The 18,536-nt window shown below is 29.6% G+C and overlaps 2 protein-coding genes and 1 long non-coding RNA gene across 6 annotated transcripts in view; 1 reads left to right on the forward strand and 2 right to left on the reverse strand.

Annotated features, from left to right (window-relative positions):
- The window catches only part of LOC136978739 (putative leucine-rich repeat-containing protein DDB_G0290503), a 37,814-nt gene extending 36,179 nt beyond the window's left edge, over nucleotides 1–1,635 (forward strand). For both annotated transcript variants that reach the window (XM_067274535.1, XM_067274536.1), the window contains one exon: nucleotides 246–1,635. In XM_067274535.1, coding sequence (XP_067130636.1) covers nucleotides 246–1,355 — 1,110 coding nt within the window. In that variant the 3' untranslated portion in view covers nucleotides 1,356–1,635. The remainder of the gene's footprint in view (nucleotides 1–245) is intronic.
- Nucleotides 1,636–4,811: 3,176 nt separating this feature from the next.
- LOC136978649 (uncharacterized) lies at nucleotides 4,812–5,736 on the reverse strand. The gene is made up of 2 exons (XR_010881260.1): nucleotides 5,605–5,736; nucleotides 4,812–5,004 (listed from the first exon to the last, which is right to left on the reverse strand). It is a non-coding gene; the product is annotated as an uncharacterized lncRNA (long non-coding RNA).
- Nucleotides 5,737–13,293: 7,557 nt separating this feature from the next.
- Nucleotides 13,294–18,536, reverse strand: part of LOC136978742 (cytosolic carboxypeptidase 1-like) — a 52,125-nt gene continuing 46,882 nt past the window's right edge. For 2 of the 3 annotated variants that reach the window (XM_067274540.1, XM_067274541.1), the window contains exons 23-25: nucleotides 15,741–15,917; nucleotides 15,519–15,661; nucleotides 13,294–13,900 (exon numbers count right to left, since the gene is read on the reverse strand). In XM_067274540.1, the coding sequence (XP_067130641.1) occupies nucleotides 13,789–13,900; nucleotides 15,519–15,661; nucleotides 15,741–15,917 (432 nt within the window). In that variant the 3' untranslated portion in view covers nucleotides 13,294–13,788. Of the gene's footprint in view, nucleotides 13,901–15,450; nucleotides 15,662–15,740; nucleotides 15,918–18,536 lie in introns of all 3 variants that reach the window. The other variant, XR_010881277.1, reaches the window with a different exon arrangement.

The following is an 18,536-nucleotide window of genomic DNA, read 5'->3' on the forward strand; positions in this document are numbered from 1 at the left end:
TTATAACCTTTGTAACCAGGTTTTGTTTTTGGGTGCAAATCTCTGAGACATGCTGGACTGTATGATATAGCAAATAGTATGTGTAAAATTGTTATTGAAATTAGAGATAGCTAGTAAATTTTATTTTTGTGATAAATATATTATTTTAATACATTTAAAGTAAATGAATTAAATATTAACTTCTGTATAAGTTTAATTAATTTTATTATCATTAGATCTAATTAATTAATTATGTTTTTTTGTAGAATCTGCATAAAGAATTTTCAAACAATGGTTTATATTCATATCCTGGAATAAATGAACAGATAAATAGTTCCATGCAATTTGATATTAAAAGAAACAAAGATATAAATCAGCATTTACAAAAAGAAAACATATTTCAAGCTCAGGAAGTTAAAATATATCAACTGCAGGAAGAAAATCATGAACTTCGAGACACACTGCATTGCTTGACCAGTCAAATTGAATCAAGATGGAGTTCTCAAACAGATGAAAATAGAAAAGACGAATTAAAAGTAGTTTCAATAAATGAGAAAATAAATAATGTGAAAGATCATATTAATCAAATGATATCTGAAAACGAGGAATTAAAAACTGCTGTTGCTCGTCTTCGTTATGGAAATCCTTTAATAAATCCTCAGATTGAAAGCAATACAACTTTTTATAATGATAATAATAATAATAATGATTTACAAAATAATACTCAAAACAATACATTTACAATTGTTTACAATTATTGGAAAGAGAAATTTCCAACTCTCACCTATGATTTCAATTGGGTTGAGTCATATTTAAGACATGACAATCAAGATACTAAGTCTTTTAATATTGCAATTAATGATGTCTTATCCAGTCTGTTTAATCAAGTTAATTTCCTTACTGAAGATATTTACAACAAGTTTAATATTCAAGAAATTCGAATGAATGTCAAAAAGAAATTAGCAGAACTTGAAAATTTCAGCAGCTCTTTTTGTGGCACCGATTGCACTCATGCTATAAATAAAACTACCAAAAAAATGAAAGAAATGATTTATATTGCAATTCAGAAATGTAAAAAGGCTATTCAAAATTTTAAAGATAATGAAAAACCGTACGAATTTAAAACAAAAAAGTTATATTCAAAGATATCAGAAATTTTTAAGAAATTGGATCAGAAATGGTTCAATATCAAAGAACATTGGTCAAAGAAAAATAGGAAAGAAGAGAAAATACACAAGTACAAAAAGGATAAAAATTACTATCATTCAAAGACAGATTATAAATTCAAAGAAAAATCAAAAGAAACAAATTTCGTTCCGCGCACTTACGTGGAAAAGTATTCAAACGTTAAGAGGATAAACGGAAGAGGAATGTGAAAGTGATTTTTAAAATATTCAGAAGCTTTATTAGTCTGCAAATTTATTTAATGTAATAATGCTTACAGTTATTTTTTAATATTAGTTTCTAATTATAATAATTGTTGAGTTGTTTTAATAGATTTTTTGCTGAATGTAGAAATATAAAATTGATAAAGGAAATGACAATAGTTAACAGTTTATTTAGTGACACTATTATATTAAAAATTGTCATTGTTAATACTTTATTATTAAAACAATATTTTTTAATATTTGAATAAAAAGTGAACTTGCAAACTTATCTATTAAATTTGATGATATAGAATCACATTTTTTGTTATATTAAAATATTTTTTGTTTTTCAATAAATATCTACGTAATTATTATATTGAGATTAAATATTTTTATCATTAATTTTGTGCAAACGAACTTTTTGTTTTGTTAAGTCTATACTAAAGTGTTTTAAATATTTTTTAAATTTCATTTTCATTAATATGAATTTTTTTTAGATCATTTAATTTCTTTATATCCTGTACAGTAGTGCAGTCTATAATATAAAATCTTTTACAAAATAAATTACATGCAAAATAATTAACTTAATTATCTGAAAATTGACATACAGGGTTTTCCAAAAAGAATGTTGTAATGCACATTTAAACAGAAAACTATCAATTTCACATTTGCTCATTACAATTTCTTCATGTGTCACAAATAATACACCCAACCTATACTCAAATTCTTCCTATACTTGCTACAATATATCATATCTATCACCCCTCCCACAGCATCCCCAGTTTTACAGATTAATCATGCTCACACAATTCCTGCAGATTACTCATGTTGCACAATGAGTGATTTCAATTTGAAAATTGCAGAACATGAAGTGTCTTCTCTGTTGCAGAGACACTATTTTTCTTTATGGCATATCATAGAGGTATTATTACTTTATATTTTACTTTGTACTAAATTAACTTGTTAAATATTGTATTATGTTACTATTGATTTCTGTTTTTGTAACAAATTACCACCTCCTAACGAACTAAGGTTCATACATTAATGGATTGATTGATTGATTGATTGATATAGAGGTAGTAGACAACAAGACCTTTGAATACAGATAAATGAAACTGTGATAGTTATTATATAGATTGGTGTACATCTTATACTCAAAATAATTAACAGTAATTTAAAATGGTGGTATTCATTTTGGAAGATCTTGTATATTAATCATTATTATTTGTGCAAATGATTCGGCTGCAATTTTCAAATTGCAGATTATAGGCTACATTCCCACTATTGTTTGTGTTTCGTTAATCTCGAGAACAGAGCTAGATAGATAAAAATCGAGACCAGACGTGGAAAACTTAGAGATCGGAGACTCCAATTAACTATAAAAACTTCCGATCTGGATTGGAAATCACGTGATTTCAATTCAAAATTTTTTCGGTGTTAGATGACCAGCATGACTCGATTGTTATCAGAAGTATGATGTGCAGGAGCGAGACCACTAAATCTAGACTAGATATGGAAAGCTTAGAGCGTGATTTCCCATTAACTTCTTGACTTCCGATCCAGACCGGAATGTCAAGTGATTTTATTAAATTAAGGGTGATTAAAAATTGCAGCCCGGCATTGTGACGCTGCCACAATAAATAAATGTTCGTTCAATTTGCGCGTTTTTCCAAATTATGGTTGAATGAACATTGCACTATTTTCGTCTTAAAAAGCTCAATATTCTGTGATCATAGAGCGCTATCGCCCTCTATGGTAAGAGCTCGGCCACACCTGTAATGTGAAAGTGCCGAATTTGACCGTTAATATCCAAGACCAGTGAACGGATTTGGATGAAATTTAAAATATTTAGTGTTTGCGATGAGTACTGCGGAAGACTCAAATTTGTAATAAATTCGTTGGATCGTTCTGGACTCGCAATTCCAAATTTAGCATTTTCCCCCTAGATTTACAACGAGAGATTTTAGCGACACCAAGCTACCGGAAAATCTAGGAGTCTACGTATGCTTAAATAGCTCTTTCGAGAGCCGATTTCCTTTTTTTGTGGTTCTTTTGAAAGTTTTATTTAAAATATCCAGTATCTATAAAATTATAGCCAAGTTTTTAAATTTTAACATTTTATGGGTCAATTGACTACCCGTGTGACGTGACGTTTTGCGATTAATTTAAATCAGTACTTTCACCGTTATTTCATTCCCTTATTAACTCGTAAACCCTTTGTCCGATCTGCACTAAATTTTTCATACTTGTTCTTTGGGACTAGAAGGATAATATAGACTAGGGTTTCTCAACCGCAAATTTTTTAAAAATTCGCTTTTTTCTTATTTTGTTAAGGTTGAGGAAATTTTGCAAATAGAAAGTACAGTATAATTAACTCATAAGCTGTCAGAATACATTTGTATTTATTAATTTTAAACCTACTTATTAGTTTTTGAAATTTTTGCTCGTTATGGCTTATCACAAATGGTCAATAATCAATACGTAGCTTATTTGTGGCAGGACTCTGAAAATTCTTTACTTGTCGGGACCTGGAATATCTGGAATAATTGCGCTTATGCTGTTTTAATTTTTAACCATGTCCAGTAGCTTCAATAACTGCATTATGCCAGGTTGTGCAAATTGGGAAAGGATAGAAACGCGTACGAGGTCTGCATGTATAAAGTTTTTCTTCATAAATCTGATTATTAAAAACGAACGAACTGCCGAATTATCGGGCTATAAGCTTGATGTTTTTATTAAAGCAGCCGAGGTAGCCAAATCAAGAATCTTAGAGAGCAAAAGAAGTACTACAATCTCGAAAACAGGCTACAGGAGAAAAAAAACACACACACAACATCCGTCTTCTCTTAAATGCATGAAAGACGATTCCACCCAGATCGGAAAGGGCATTCTTAGTTGCAGGACTTTTCATTAGTTAAATAAGAACCAGATTGAGTGATTGGAGTATTGACCATATCAAATTCAAAGACGTTGTTGTTGTTGTATGCAGTTTCCAGCAAACTTTAATAATTTTTTTCTAATTGTGAAAATTTCTACGTAATTCAAAGGTAATTTTTAATATATATCTTACATGGCATTATTAATATGATTTTGGAGGTTGCAGAACGTATTAAATTACTTTGAAAAATGAAAAATAATTATATCATTTGATTTCAAGATATTTTGTATATCTTAAAAATAATTCTATCCCGGGACAAGCAAAATACCGGGAAATGAGAAATCCCAATATAAACTATCACGAAAACCTGGACACCCCATCCCACTCCTCCCCTCCATGCATTGTCCGTAACAAGATTTTTTTACTCGATATTTCTTTGAAAAAAATTTTTGTTGGCTTTTCGCGATAATGTTTATATTTCTTAGTAGTTATATTTTGATACGTTTCAAATTTAAAAAAAAAAATTCTGTTACAATCAACTATTTACTATAATCCGTTTAATTTGGAAATATTCAACAACACCGAAGAAGGGTTTAATACATTTTAATGTCAAAAATCAATTATTTTATCATTTTTTGACACACGAAAATTTCTATTCTTGTTCATCGCACTTCAGGCCTTTCTTCTGTCCTTTTCCTTTTCCACAGGCGTTCGCTTTACCTGTTACTTTACCTTCTTTATCTTTTTTGCCACCACCTTCAGTGGCCGGTTCAGCACCACCTGTAGAATAAATATTAAATTCGAGTATATAATTTTATAGAAATTAATCGAAAATGTTTTAATATAAACAAAATAATATATTACTTAAAATGATATAATTCGCATAAAATTCGATTTTATTGTTTGCCCAACTATGCTCTTCTAATATACTGTATTAATAAATACAAAGTACTGTATACTTAATCTCTGCGTGCCATATCAGAACATCCTGACGTCGGCGAGCACCTGGCGCGGGTTAATAGGCGGTTAGTAACGCGCCATGGTGCATCCCGGGAAGTTACATTCAGAGCGATTCCCGTTGCATTCTCTGGAGCGCGGTGTTGTGCGAAGGGAAAGAATGCCTCCCGGGAAGTCTTTTAAGGGAAACTGGCCCCTATTCAGGTGTTACAAACGTGGAGAAAACCCGGAAAACTCCACGACCGAACTCCCAGTGTTTAGCGATAGAACCGCTCGCCACTGGTGAGCTGTATACTTAATAAGCATATTTTTTAATTAATATATCTGATAAGAAATTATTAAATTAATACAACGGACATTTATGTCACAATACTTTAAATACTTATTACTAAATTTTGTACGTGACTAGGTTTGATTACCAACCTGTTTCGGTAGTAGAACTATCAGGAGTTACCTCCTGACAAGCCACCAAAATCAGCGTAGCTGCAAGAAGCAGGAAGATTATCTGATACTTCATGTCTTGTGATTCGCGAAAAGTTGTTCTCGATTTCCTCTTTTATATGTTCAGTTTAGATGTAGAGCGGAAACATCATTATCGAGATTTATTCAGCTGTACAAATAAAACGAAATTTTTCTTTGTCCTCGACTATTACAACATTACCCGACTTCCTCCAAGTGTTTTTGAAATTCACATTGTTTGCATTTTATTATTTTGGATATTTATCTTCAAATCTATTTAATCATATATGGTTTGTATGAGTTTTAAAATTCATTTTAATCATTGTTACTTGAATCTAATTTATAAAAATTTCATTTCATTTGTGTGTCGAAAAAATAATGAATAAAATTTAAGTTAAATTCTTATAATAACCAGCAATTATTTATTGTGACGTCGTCACAATGCCGGACTGCAATTTTTAATCATATTTTTAATTTATTTAATCTAAAATATATGCTCTCCACCTCAAATTAGTAGTGGCTTGCCCCTGTATCATACTGTATCCTACATCATACTTTTCCTTTAACAACAGAGTCGTGCCGTTCATCTATCTAACACCTTTTGGGGGAAATTTTTAAATTGAAATGACCCGACTTTCGATTTGCACCGGAAGTTCTTATCGGGACATCCTACTTCTAAGGTTTCCATATCATATCTGGTCTCGTCTTTCATCAATCTAACTTGGTTCTCGAGATTAAGGAAAGACAGACGGACCACAGTAGGAATTCATATATCTACACTTTTTTCAAATTGCAGCCCAATGAATTGTTTATTGTGATGTATTCGACCAATAAATGATTTCTTCCTTTTTTGTACAATTATCATCATCATCTGAATAATTGTGCATGTTATATAATGAATACAAAGACTTATTGAAAGGAAATTTTATGAAGATTTTTTGTCAAAAGAAAAAAAAACCCGAATTAAGAAAATGGAACTTCATCGGTATTCATATTTGTATATTATAAAGTAGTTAAATGCATTTTATAATTTTTACTTGCATATTTATTTTGTATTGGCTGAATAAGTAATCAATATGAACAATTCTACGACTGTTCAAACTTTACATCATCTTCCTAAAATAGAATAATCGTAAGCGGAAGAAATTTAAGACAAAAGAATATATATATTTTTTTTAATACGACGACGGAATGATTAAAAACTGTTTTCGACGTCACATTGATTATGAAATAGTTAAGCTACTCCATTCAATACAATTGGAACCCAATCATACGACGGCCGGATGGCCGAGCGGTTAAAATGGCAGCTCGGAACCCGGAATCCAATCTGAATATGTCGGATCCCGTCCCTCGCCCCCAAGCCGCCCCATCGTGAGCTTGGCCGAACTCGTGTCTCCCCTTTCTGTAACAATTTAATCATGCAATAATCTCTTCCTTGCTAATTTCTGTTCTTGCTCATAATGTATTATAATGCTAATGTTTAACTTTTTGTTACAATTTCAATCAAGATAAGAAGGAAAGAATCAAAGTTTTTCCTAATTTATACGTTTATAATCATCTGCATATAGTTGTACAAAATGCAGATGATTGTATAAACATGCATTTGAAAATATATAGGCCTATCCGTTATACTGTAAACGTTAATTAATAAACAAATTAAGGACCTATTTAAGAACTTAGGCTAAATAGCATCTTAAATATATATTATTTCAATTATCAATAGAAATACGTTTTGTTTAATAATTTAATTTCTGTTCATTTCATAAGTAAATCATAATTGTCAGCTTGTTTTTGGATTACTTCGTGTGTATTAAAGCCAAATGTGAGTTCGACAAGGCCATAACACATGAATTTGTGTGGATCATAACAGAGAATTTAAATGATTTGTGTGGACACAGAATGTTCGAAATCAAATAGAAAAACAGTTGTTTAAAAAAATGAGTTATGTCGCGTCAAATGGAATATGAACCACGAAATCGTGCACAGTATATGGACCGAATAATCGAAAATACGTGCAATTAAAAGAAACCATTCAACTATATCAAAATTTAGAAATCTTCTCTTAAAATATTTAACAGAAACTCGCATACCTGAAGAAGCTGGTCACTTTTCAGTTTCATTTAAAATTAAAGTTACAAAATCTAAAGAATACAGAAGATAATTTCATCGTACAATGTTATTTGTTACGTGTCAAGCTGCGGGGTGTCCATAAAGTCCGTATGCAGTTTAAAAAACGTATAACTTTATTAGTATTTGTGATAGAAAAAATCTGTAATAAGTATTAAAAAGCGTAAAGTACCTAGTTTTAGGTAAAATTACTTAGTGACTCTCCAACACAATAATTTAACGACTATTTGAAACTTTAAACTTTAGAGAACTAAAAATCGTATTACTCTTTGTGTTACTAATAATGGTGGACGTGTGGAAACTTAATAAAATACAATAAAACAAAAAATATGTGTATAGATTTTCTTATTTCCTATACATTCTACATAATTTCTCTATCACAAATACTAATAAAATTATAAATTTCTTAAATTGCACACGGACTTTATGGACACCCTGTACATTAAGAGGGAATAAATTCCTTTTTCCAAGGACACAATTGCGTGACACGTCACAATGACGGAAATCTTCGGTAATCAGTTACAATAGGAAAAACCATTTTTTTTTAAAATTTCTATTGGATGAATCAATTGATATTTGAAATAAAGCAATAATATTAATGTTTAAATATGTTGATTTACATAATGAAAATACTGAAGAGGACTTTATGAATAGCTATTTTTATGTAATTTTAGAAAGTGTACCTATACTTTTGTAATACATCAAAAAATGAATATTTCTGAAAAAAATTTATGCTGCTTTATGAAATGTAAAAAAACCCGATAAAATAATTAAAATAATAATAAAAATAATTAATAATATTTCCAGAAATAATTTTAAAATAAATTTTGAAAAAACAAAATTTATGGCGTTCCTATACTTTTGTAACAGACTGCATTTGAAAATTTGCTAGTGAAGTGTTAATATTTCAAAATGTCTTTTAATAATTATAGACAAGGCGGCTAATATGATAGGATTACTTTCAGGACTAATTGTAAAATTTAAGAAAAAAGTCCTGAAGTATAAAATACGTATTGTACAGGGTAATTCAAAAGACTTGTGGAAAATGTTTATTGCGGAAATCCCGATGTCTGGAATTTCCTCAATATTTCCAAGGTCGGTGATTGGTCGAGTAGAACCAATTGCCATCTACGTTCCCTAGATTTGATACCTCTCAATTTTTTACGGGTCTCATTAAAGATCTATTGTTTAATCTATTCGTATCCGTGAATTTCGCCGAGCTTAATCCTCGATTCACCGTCGCAGTTATCAAAGTAGCAACAGATATGCTGCTTCGAGTTTGGTAAGAAATTGAATTCGGATGGAATTTCAGGTCTGCAACATCACAAATGATGCTTACATCGAACCAAAATGACTGTCGAGGTAAAACTTGATGTATTTTGCTGGAATGTCTCAACCGATTCTATTTATTCTGACTAAAATTTAATAAGTTTTCAAAGCTGTAAAGTCTTTTTTTATATCGCCCTGTATTATAAATAACTATCAGCAGGTAAATAACAGTGGTGTGCTGTGACATTTGATGACAGGGAAGCTGTGTTTCTGTAAGAAGCTGACTTCCAGGGACAATCAGTTAATTGCGCGTCAGTGATGGTCTAGAGCAGTGTTACTCAACTTTTTTTTCTCGGGCCACATACACGTGATAGCTATTACACGCGGGCCGCAACATAATGATTATAATAAAAAAACTTATATAATTTCTCACTCACCCTAGAAATTTAGTGTGACTGTTGATATTCCAAACATTTTTTCATCAATTTCATTTAAATTAGGCTTGTAACTGCTGCATGCTACTCGTAAAATGGCATCCAGGTGTGAATCAGTAAGCCGATTTCTATATATATGTTCTTTGCATATTTCATTTTTGAGTGACATTTCACGCAGATACGTTGATGCGAACAATGTAAAATTTGAGCACATTTTTTTACAGAAAGGAATAAAAGGAACTTAGCAGTGTGGGCGAAGTGACCGAATCTATTTTTTGCCGCAAAAATTTCAAAATTTATATTTTGATTGCATTGTTTACGGGTCACGTCCGGGCCACTCACAAAAGCGCATTCGGCCCGCGGGCCGCAGGTTGAGTATCGTGGGTCTAGAGTCCATTCGTATTCATTTGTTCGATAAGCCAGTAAAAACTGTAGACTTCTCTAACTGTATTTTTAATATCACAATTACGTTCTGAGTCGCTAGCCACGATATAAGGGCTAAAATTAAAAATAAATTATAAAAACTTACTCGGTGAAATAAAATGTGCGGTGGATATACATACCTGGTACAATATATTGTTCAATTGTATTAATATACTTTTAAAGCAAATTATAATTAAATATAGCTTTGTAAAGAAACGTACATAAAAATATCATAAAATATTCTTTACTTTTTAAATTTTAAAACAATCCACTTAGTCAAATAGCTCGATACGAATGGCTAATGATGGATTCAGAGACGGTCCAGGTAGGGTGTGCGCGCGTGCCAAATCCCGAGGGTGCCGATACCGGTCAATGTCAAATGCTTCTCGTCGCATCACCAGTGTACTGTACCTCAAAGAACGCGACAGGGTTGTTTGTAAATTTTAAACGTTTCTCACCATAGCTGTAAAAATCTAAAAATGTTCAACTTAATAGATTGTCCGTCATTTGTTTTCTAACCAATTCGTTTTAGGACCAGCGTCCACGAAAATTTCCAAAATTTACAACTTTTTAGTCACTCTCATTGAACTGGAAAAGTTTCTGTCTTTATTACATCTAATATTATGAAGAGAACAGACCCCACTGTACTCGGCTAGAGATTGGTTAAGCGTTTGTTTAAGTAAAATTCTGGCTCTTTCAGCAGGGCCCCAATTCCCCAATCTCTTAATTATTTAATTACTTCCTAAGTAGAAATAAGTCGAAACCGGTTACTTTGTACCTGAGTATCTGTAGTCTTGGGAAAAAAGTGGAAAGAAATTTTTTTGACAAGGGATATATAAATCGTAAATTTAAGGAATATAAATTCTGGAGCTTTTTTGTACCTTGTGCGTCTCATTCATTAAATTTGGTTGTAAATGATGCTGCTAAAGTAACAGTTAATTTTTTAACATTGTACAAGAATTGTACACTCTTTTTTCTACATACCTTTATAGATGGGACATAGGAAATCGTAATATCACTGGTTTAACATTGAAATCCGTAAGTAATATAAGATGGGAGAGCGGAATAAACGCAGAATAAATATATCAAATATTTTAATGGAATTTTTTTTAAACTTTTGTCAACTATACAGAACTGTCATAAAAACATACCACTAAATTCCTATCGGTTGGGTTAAGTTATAAATGTACAGTACTTATAATTCACATAATCGGGCAAGGGTGGCCAAATATCTAGCAGGCAGGCAGTTAACAGCCCAGAACCGGTCCGGAATAGAATCATTGGAAGCGTTGCGTGTGTAGCTTCTACCAGCTAAACCGCACGGGGTTTGTGCTCTGTAAAGCGTATGCGCAAATGCCTATAATCTGGCTGTTTAGAAGCTGACCCGGTTTCGACAATACAACGCTTCCATTCCGTCACTGATATTCGAAGGTACAATAGTGATCTTATCGTTTTTTTTTCACGTGTAGTATAGAAATATTAATTTTAAATAATAAAATATTATTTTAATTAATCCAAAATACGTTGAAATATGAAAATAATCGCGCAATATGTATTTATTTTTTAGAAAATACAAGGGAAGCGGCGCTTCCACCGCTTCCAATGACGGCACGCCACTGGTAAATAAACAAGTCCACAGCATAAATGCCCTCCAGTGGCAGGCTATTTTCCATAAAAATCTCCTGACACACATCCTCCCCTCGTCAGATCGCCTATGTCTCGCATTGCCGTATACAAATAAAACCCATAAAAACCAACAAAATGAAAACATTGAATTTCATACCATTTAGTGCTCTGAATTCGTGGTTACTGTATTTGAATTATGCAATGAAATGTGATCATATTTTATGCTTCTCTCTTGCTATCCAATACAAAAGTATTAACAAAATTATGCAAAGTTAAAGAATTAGATTTTTTTTTATTTAGAAAACATGAATTAATCTTTTTAAATATTACAAGGATGCTAATTGGTATTTGAAGCTGTATTATTTATCAGAATTTTTCAATATTTAAATTTACTTTAAAAACAACTTTTCAAAAATTCCTTCAATTTTGTTCAAGTTAAAATTGTGGATTAACTGAGTTGAAAACATTATCATCATTTTCATTTATGTTGGCATTTCTTTTAGAAATTGATGATGAAAAAGTGAATCATGTAGAGTTTATTGCAGTTACTACCCATCATCTGAATTTGATATTTTAAGTATTATCCCAGATCAAATTGCATATAAATGTCACATTCATTTTATAATAGTGAAAATAGCAATTTAATACTTGAAAAGAAAAAATTACCAGTCAAACTTCAATTAAAAGTCATGGTTATTATTAACAAAATTTAAGGATTGATGAGATCTGATACAAAGATGGACAATTCACCTTATCCCTATATTGTGTTTATAATGCCAGTTACATTTTATCAAAAATTATGTTAATTAGAAAATTAGTATTGTAATTACAATTATGATTGCATTGTATTACTTTTTTATTTTTCATTACAAGTATTTTATATTTACATAAGTTGAATATGATAATTTTTGCTTAAAAAGTTATTCTAAAACTTTATATAATTTATATGGTTTTCATTAATGTATACCTATCTATCGCCTATCTATATAAGTAATTATATACGTAAGTTTATGTAAATATTCATCACTCCATATAACGGAGGAAATGCCAAAAGTGCTCCTCCATTATCAAAAGATTAAAAAATACTGGCTAATCTAACAAAATCAGACATTTTTCATATATTTTTAAATATTTATTTTCAGTATAGCTCAAATATTGACAGATATTATGTAACTTTAATAACAAAATTATTATAGATGCATCCATAAAATATCAATATGACAACTAAATTTTCAAAAAAAAAAAAAAAAAAATTTTTAATGGTCAAATAGAAGCTTGTAACTCACTAACAGCTTGAAGTTTGATAATTTTTTTAAGGAATTTATAATTCAGTTTTCCTGGAACTGACTTTGCCACTCTTCCAGATTTTAGAATCAGAAATTTCTTTTTCATGTTAAAAGGATTAAAAAACAAAAAATTAATAAAGAGTTTAAATACAATTTTATCTCAAAAAGACATACTTCACTTTCCATGTATAAGCGATATTAAAGACTGATCTCAGATAAAAATTTTCTCTAGAATTCTTTATTAAATCCTTAGTCTTTCTTATTCTTATTTAAGTTAATTTAATCTAACATAGCTCTATAAATACAGAATTTATGAAGCTATGAAAAAGTGTGTGAGAGTTATTGTGTATATATATATATATATATAGAAAGGCATTAATACAAGTTATCATCATCTAAATCTTCAATAAGGTTCCATTAAAATTAAATTAAATTAAAAATAATGAAAACTGAATATAAAATTATCAAAAGAAATCCAATAGAAAAAATTGACTCTAACTGAAGACTTTATTGCATTAATGCTCATTTAAACTAACAACAACATGAAACAAGATGATGAATAATAATTATAATTATGGAATGGTTTTATAACATATAATAAAAACAAAAAATAAGTAACAGCAATAAAGATCTTTACAATAATTTACAACAATGGAATGTACATTATCGAAATAAATCACAAGAATTTCAAAAATGGCTAATTGCATGCAAGATATAAATTTTTAGTCAATTATCATGCATCCATACATTTTATCAAATTTGGAATATTTTGTACATGTAATAGCCACATTAGGGAATGTTTAAAATCTTTTCTGTGTATTAGATTTTGGATCTTTTTCACAATGTAATGCATATTAATGTATAAAAATTTAAAATAAAATAAATAAAGTGTGTTTTTTTTATGAGTGATAACAGAATTATTAATATGGAGATTGTTGGGACAACGTTTCTAAAGGCACACTCAAGTTCCTTATCAAGAAGACTTATAATTCTCCTTCTTCATCATAATCGTCGTCGTCATCTTCATATTCTGATGGACTTAAATTTGAAGACTCATTTTCCTGCTTTTTATTGAAGAGAATTAATTGTGTAGCTCTGAAAAGAAAAGAAATTTAATTGCCATTATGTTTTGATGGTAGAAAAAAAATTTAATTATTATATCCTAATAATCTTTAATTAGTTAAATTTAATAAGTAAAAAGAGAAAAGTTTATTAAAAATTTGAATTGTTAAATGAGTATAAATTAATATGTAAACAGATATTGGTAAATTCAGAAATTAGAATACTGTACTGTAAATAAAATTACACCTATCCCTCGATTTACACGGAAGATAGGTTCCTGAGAAAAACGTGTAAATCGAATTTGTATCTTTTTGAATGTAAAACCGTGTAAATCGAAAAGTATGCAAAAAAACGCATAATTTCGTTGTTTATTAATTATGAATTTTTTTCAATTTTTTAAAGGTACATAAATCAAACAAAAATATTGAAAGGCAAAAAAATATATTCTTTTATTAATTAATTACAAAGTACAAAGGAACAAAAAATAAAATCTGAAAGATTCATAAAAATGTAATGTAATTGTGTAATGTAATGTAAAAAATGTAATTAAAAATAATGTAATCGTTTGTTACTTATGAATATGAAAAATTAAAATTTTCTGGTTTAAAACTATGGGCAATGAATGCAACTTCGTGCGTATGGGGAAGTACCCTATATCGGTTTATCGGTTACTATTTGACGGATTGAAATAAAACTGTCACCTAGTATCCTAAATATCAACTATAACATATAATTAAGGTGGATTGGAATATAGATGTAGATTAGAGTTAAAAATTGTTCCTTTTGATCGTAGCCAGTTTATTATCTACATTTATTTTTTAAACCGTGTAAAAGCGAAAATGTGTAAAAGAAGTACCGTGTAAAACGAGGGATAGGTGTATATAATTCTTTGCATTTGATTACTGCTAAATCTTAATTACTATAAACACAATGCATATAATTATGAATTAATGTTTCATAATAATTTTGCAGATAATACTGAATTTTAAGTCACATGCATGTAAATGTCATGCTAAGAACAAAGTGTGCAAATAAATATTAGATTTATTACATATGAAATATCTGGAAAAGATATTTTTTTAGAAAATCAGAAAAGACAAAACATGAATGACAATGAAAAAGTACTTTAAATGTGATATTTCAAGAAATAAAATTTGAAATTTTTAGTTAGCTTATTGAAAGAAAACCTTTTTCTTATTTCAGCAAATTTGCACTATTAAATATGAATTTTAAATCAATGATTGTTCATCTTTTTCATTGTCCTTCTCTATGTACTTACGATTAATGGAAACTTCATTGCATATCATTCAAACAAGGAATATTAGCAAAAAACACATTGATTTGTTATATAACAAACAAAAATATTGGTCAAAACATTATTATACAAACGAATACACTAAATCAATTTTTAGTAATTAAAGACAAAGTAATTTCTGTAAACAACTGTTTGAATTCAAAAATCATTTTGTGTTATTTTTACTTTTTCATCAATAATCATGCAAGAATCAGTATTTTGTATTGATAATACTATATTGCTATTTGTTAGCAATATCCTTGTTTTTATACAAATTAAATTTATTCACCTTTTGTCCTTTCTGTTTCATTTTGAAATTTTTCATAATTATTATTCTTATTAAATTATTACTCATACTTAATTGTATCTATCAAAGATGAATCAAATGAATTCATCACACTACAAGACTTTGGACTATCTGCATCTGGAATAAGTTTTCCTAGTGCTTGACAAAACTTTGATCCCATTTCCTCTATCTGAGCTACTCCTAAATGATAACCCTATTAAAAAAAATTTGTTTTTTTAATCAATTTAGCTAAATAATTTAGATATTATTAAAAGTTTCTGAAACAATTTTACATCATATATTCCTTGATTACATCCTCCATAAGTGCATTCCATGGTGTAACTCAAAGCTATACCAAACTGTCTCCAAACAGTTATACGACCAGTTGATTCTCTACTTTTTTCTACGGCAAAAGAACAGTTTTCGATGTTGAAGGCAGGTGCAGTATGATGTAAAATTAATGGAAGGACCTACAGGTTAAAAAATTAAAAACTGAACAAATGTTTTAAATCATATACATTATAAGCACTAAAATTATGAATTCACTATTGATATTAAAATATAATAGTATTGTCTGATGAATGAATATAATGATGAATATTCCTGAACATAGCATTATTTGTACGAGATCTAAATTTGATATAATAAATGAAAAAAATCACAATGAATTTACTAATTGTGATTTGGTTAATAATTTTAATGTAAAAATTTATTATTCTTCCTAGCAGGAACTGTTGTATAAACTGATACTGTACTAACCCTTTCACATGTTTCCCAGCAATTTTGATATATACGTATAGCAAATGTTTGCGATATGTATGTATCGAAATTGCTGGAAATATACAAAAGGATAAATATAGTGTCAATTTAACTATTGTAAAGCTTATGGATTGTAATTATTAATACATTTTTTTCCTCACAAATCTGATTTCAATTTTGAAAACAAATAGTAATTGCTTGGGTAAGATCAAGGCTGTAAGATAGGTGATTTAGTTCATTTTAGTGACATTTCTGAATAGCCGCCTTTGCAAAAATTGATGCACTGATTGATGCATTGTTGTACAACAGAAACACACTGCAAGACAATTTGCCATGTAATTTTTTGTTAATGGTATCCACCATTTAATGCATTAAAAAAGCATTATATTCTCTGCTGACAATGGTATTGCATTCTTTGAAATCAGTTAGAAGGATTTCCTCAAAATCTCAAAAAATTTTGGTCATGATCTTTTCAAATTGTATCACCTTTGCTTTCTTGGGCCTTGAAGAACCAGGATGATGCCATTCCATTGATACTATTTTTGATAAAGAACGGTAGTTTCATTCCCAGTAACAACTGGGGATACAACCTTTATAACCTTTATAAAGACTGATGGAGAGTTGAATCAACTCTCCATCAGTCTTTATAAAGGTGTAAAAACTCTGCAACAACTCACTCACTCACTGTTTCTTTTGAAACAAAGAAAGAAGCTTTGGCATTGTGTCAAAATGCTTATGGTTGGACTCTGTTCATAAAAAAAAATTTATATGTATATATATATTTTCCCTTTTTTTTTTAAATTTTCTTTGTATATTATTAACTATCACTTCCTGTGTGTCGGTTGCCTATGTATTTGACGAAAATTATTATTTTTACTTTTGCCCATGATGTTTTTTTTTTGTTTGTTCTATTATGTGTCTCTTTGGGCAGTTTCTGTATGGCAGCTCCGTCCCAATGGTACAGTATAAAAGGGGTGTTCGAACCAGAATTTGGCATTCTGCTTGGGGACGTGAAGGGAAGTGTGTCTTGCCCTAGTGTAAGGTTCAGCAGAGTGTTTCTATTCTTTCTTTGTGTTGGGAAAACATGCAAGTCTAACTGTTTGTGTAATCCGTTAACATCGAAGGAACTGTTGGTTAGATACAACATTTATCATTGTAAAAAAAGGTTTATCTCTGATTCAAACTCCTGAGAAATGAATATTTTTAGTATTCAGCAGACTGTTTTGTCGTTCATCTACCGATTGTTTTCTTTTGAGCTGCCACATGCTAGACATCTGTAAAGTCTGTGAATATACTGTATATAAGAATTGTGTACATAAAAATTAGTTTTAATGTCTCCTGGTGTGATTGTTACTCATGGTAATCATTTCTCTATCACTTTCCTGCAAGTTCAGCATTACGGTGACTTGCAGATCCCACAGCACCCATCTTGTACTGACCTTATTTGTACCAAGATGTTTGAGTAGATCCACAACACTTGGTTTTTGATACAGCACATCTTGCTGCTAATTCCTTGATTTTAGTCACCTATCTTTTCAAAGTTTTCTTTACAATATTGATGTTTTTTTCAGTAACTTTTTCAGTAAGCCTTTCTTGACATGATTCATCTTCAGTGGACTCCCTTTCTAACCTAAATTGTTTTGCCCATTCATTTACAGTGGAAAGTAGAGAAGAAATTCTTCATAAACAGCATCCAGGTGTTAAAGAACATCTAGATGCTGTTTATGGGGATACTTTAATCTCTGATGCACTTTTATCCTCTTTTGTAAAAATTTAAAATTGAGTATCAAGCTGTGAATAAACATTTTCAAATGTATGTTAAGTCAATGATATTTCAGTAATGAATTAACAAATTTTTATGATATTTCTATTTGAATCCATTAATGAATCAACTGTTTAGCCAATGACAAAATGATACACTACCTTATTGTTTAAAAGGAATCAAGCTGGAAGCTTTTGAATCTTACAAAGTGGTAACATAAGTGACGTAAGATTTTTGATTAAAAACAAACAGAAAATGGTTTCTTTATCAATAAATGAAAAAGGTATAGAATAAAATTTCATTACATAATCATTAAAAAATTGGAAACCTGGAAATTATCCAAACATTTCCCACATAAAAAATTCATAAATTAACATTTAAATGAAAAGAAACAATAAAAATAATAAATTTTCTTATGGTTTTAAGTATTGTAATTTTATAAAAATACAACAAACTAGAATAACTGACATATTGATAAGGAAAATTAGTTACTATAGAATATAACATTATATTATTATATATTATATATATTAACATATAATTTTACTTAACTATTTTTGTTACTGTA

The sequence above is a fragment of the Centruroides vittatus genome, unplaced genomic scaffold, assembly GCF_030686945.1.
Source record: "Centruroides vittatus isolate TY-2023 unplaced genomic scaffold, ASM3068694v2 contig_549, whole genome shotgun sequence".
Taxonomy (NCBI): Eukaryota; Metazoa; Arthropoda; class Arachnida; order Scorpiones; family Buthidae; genus Centruroides; species Centruroides vittatus.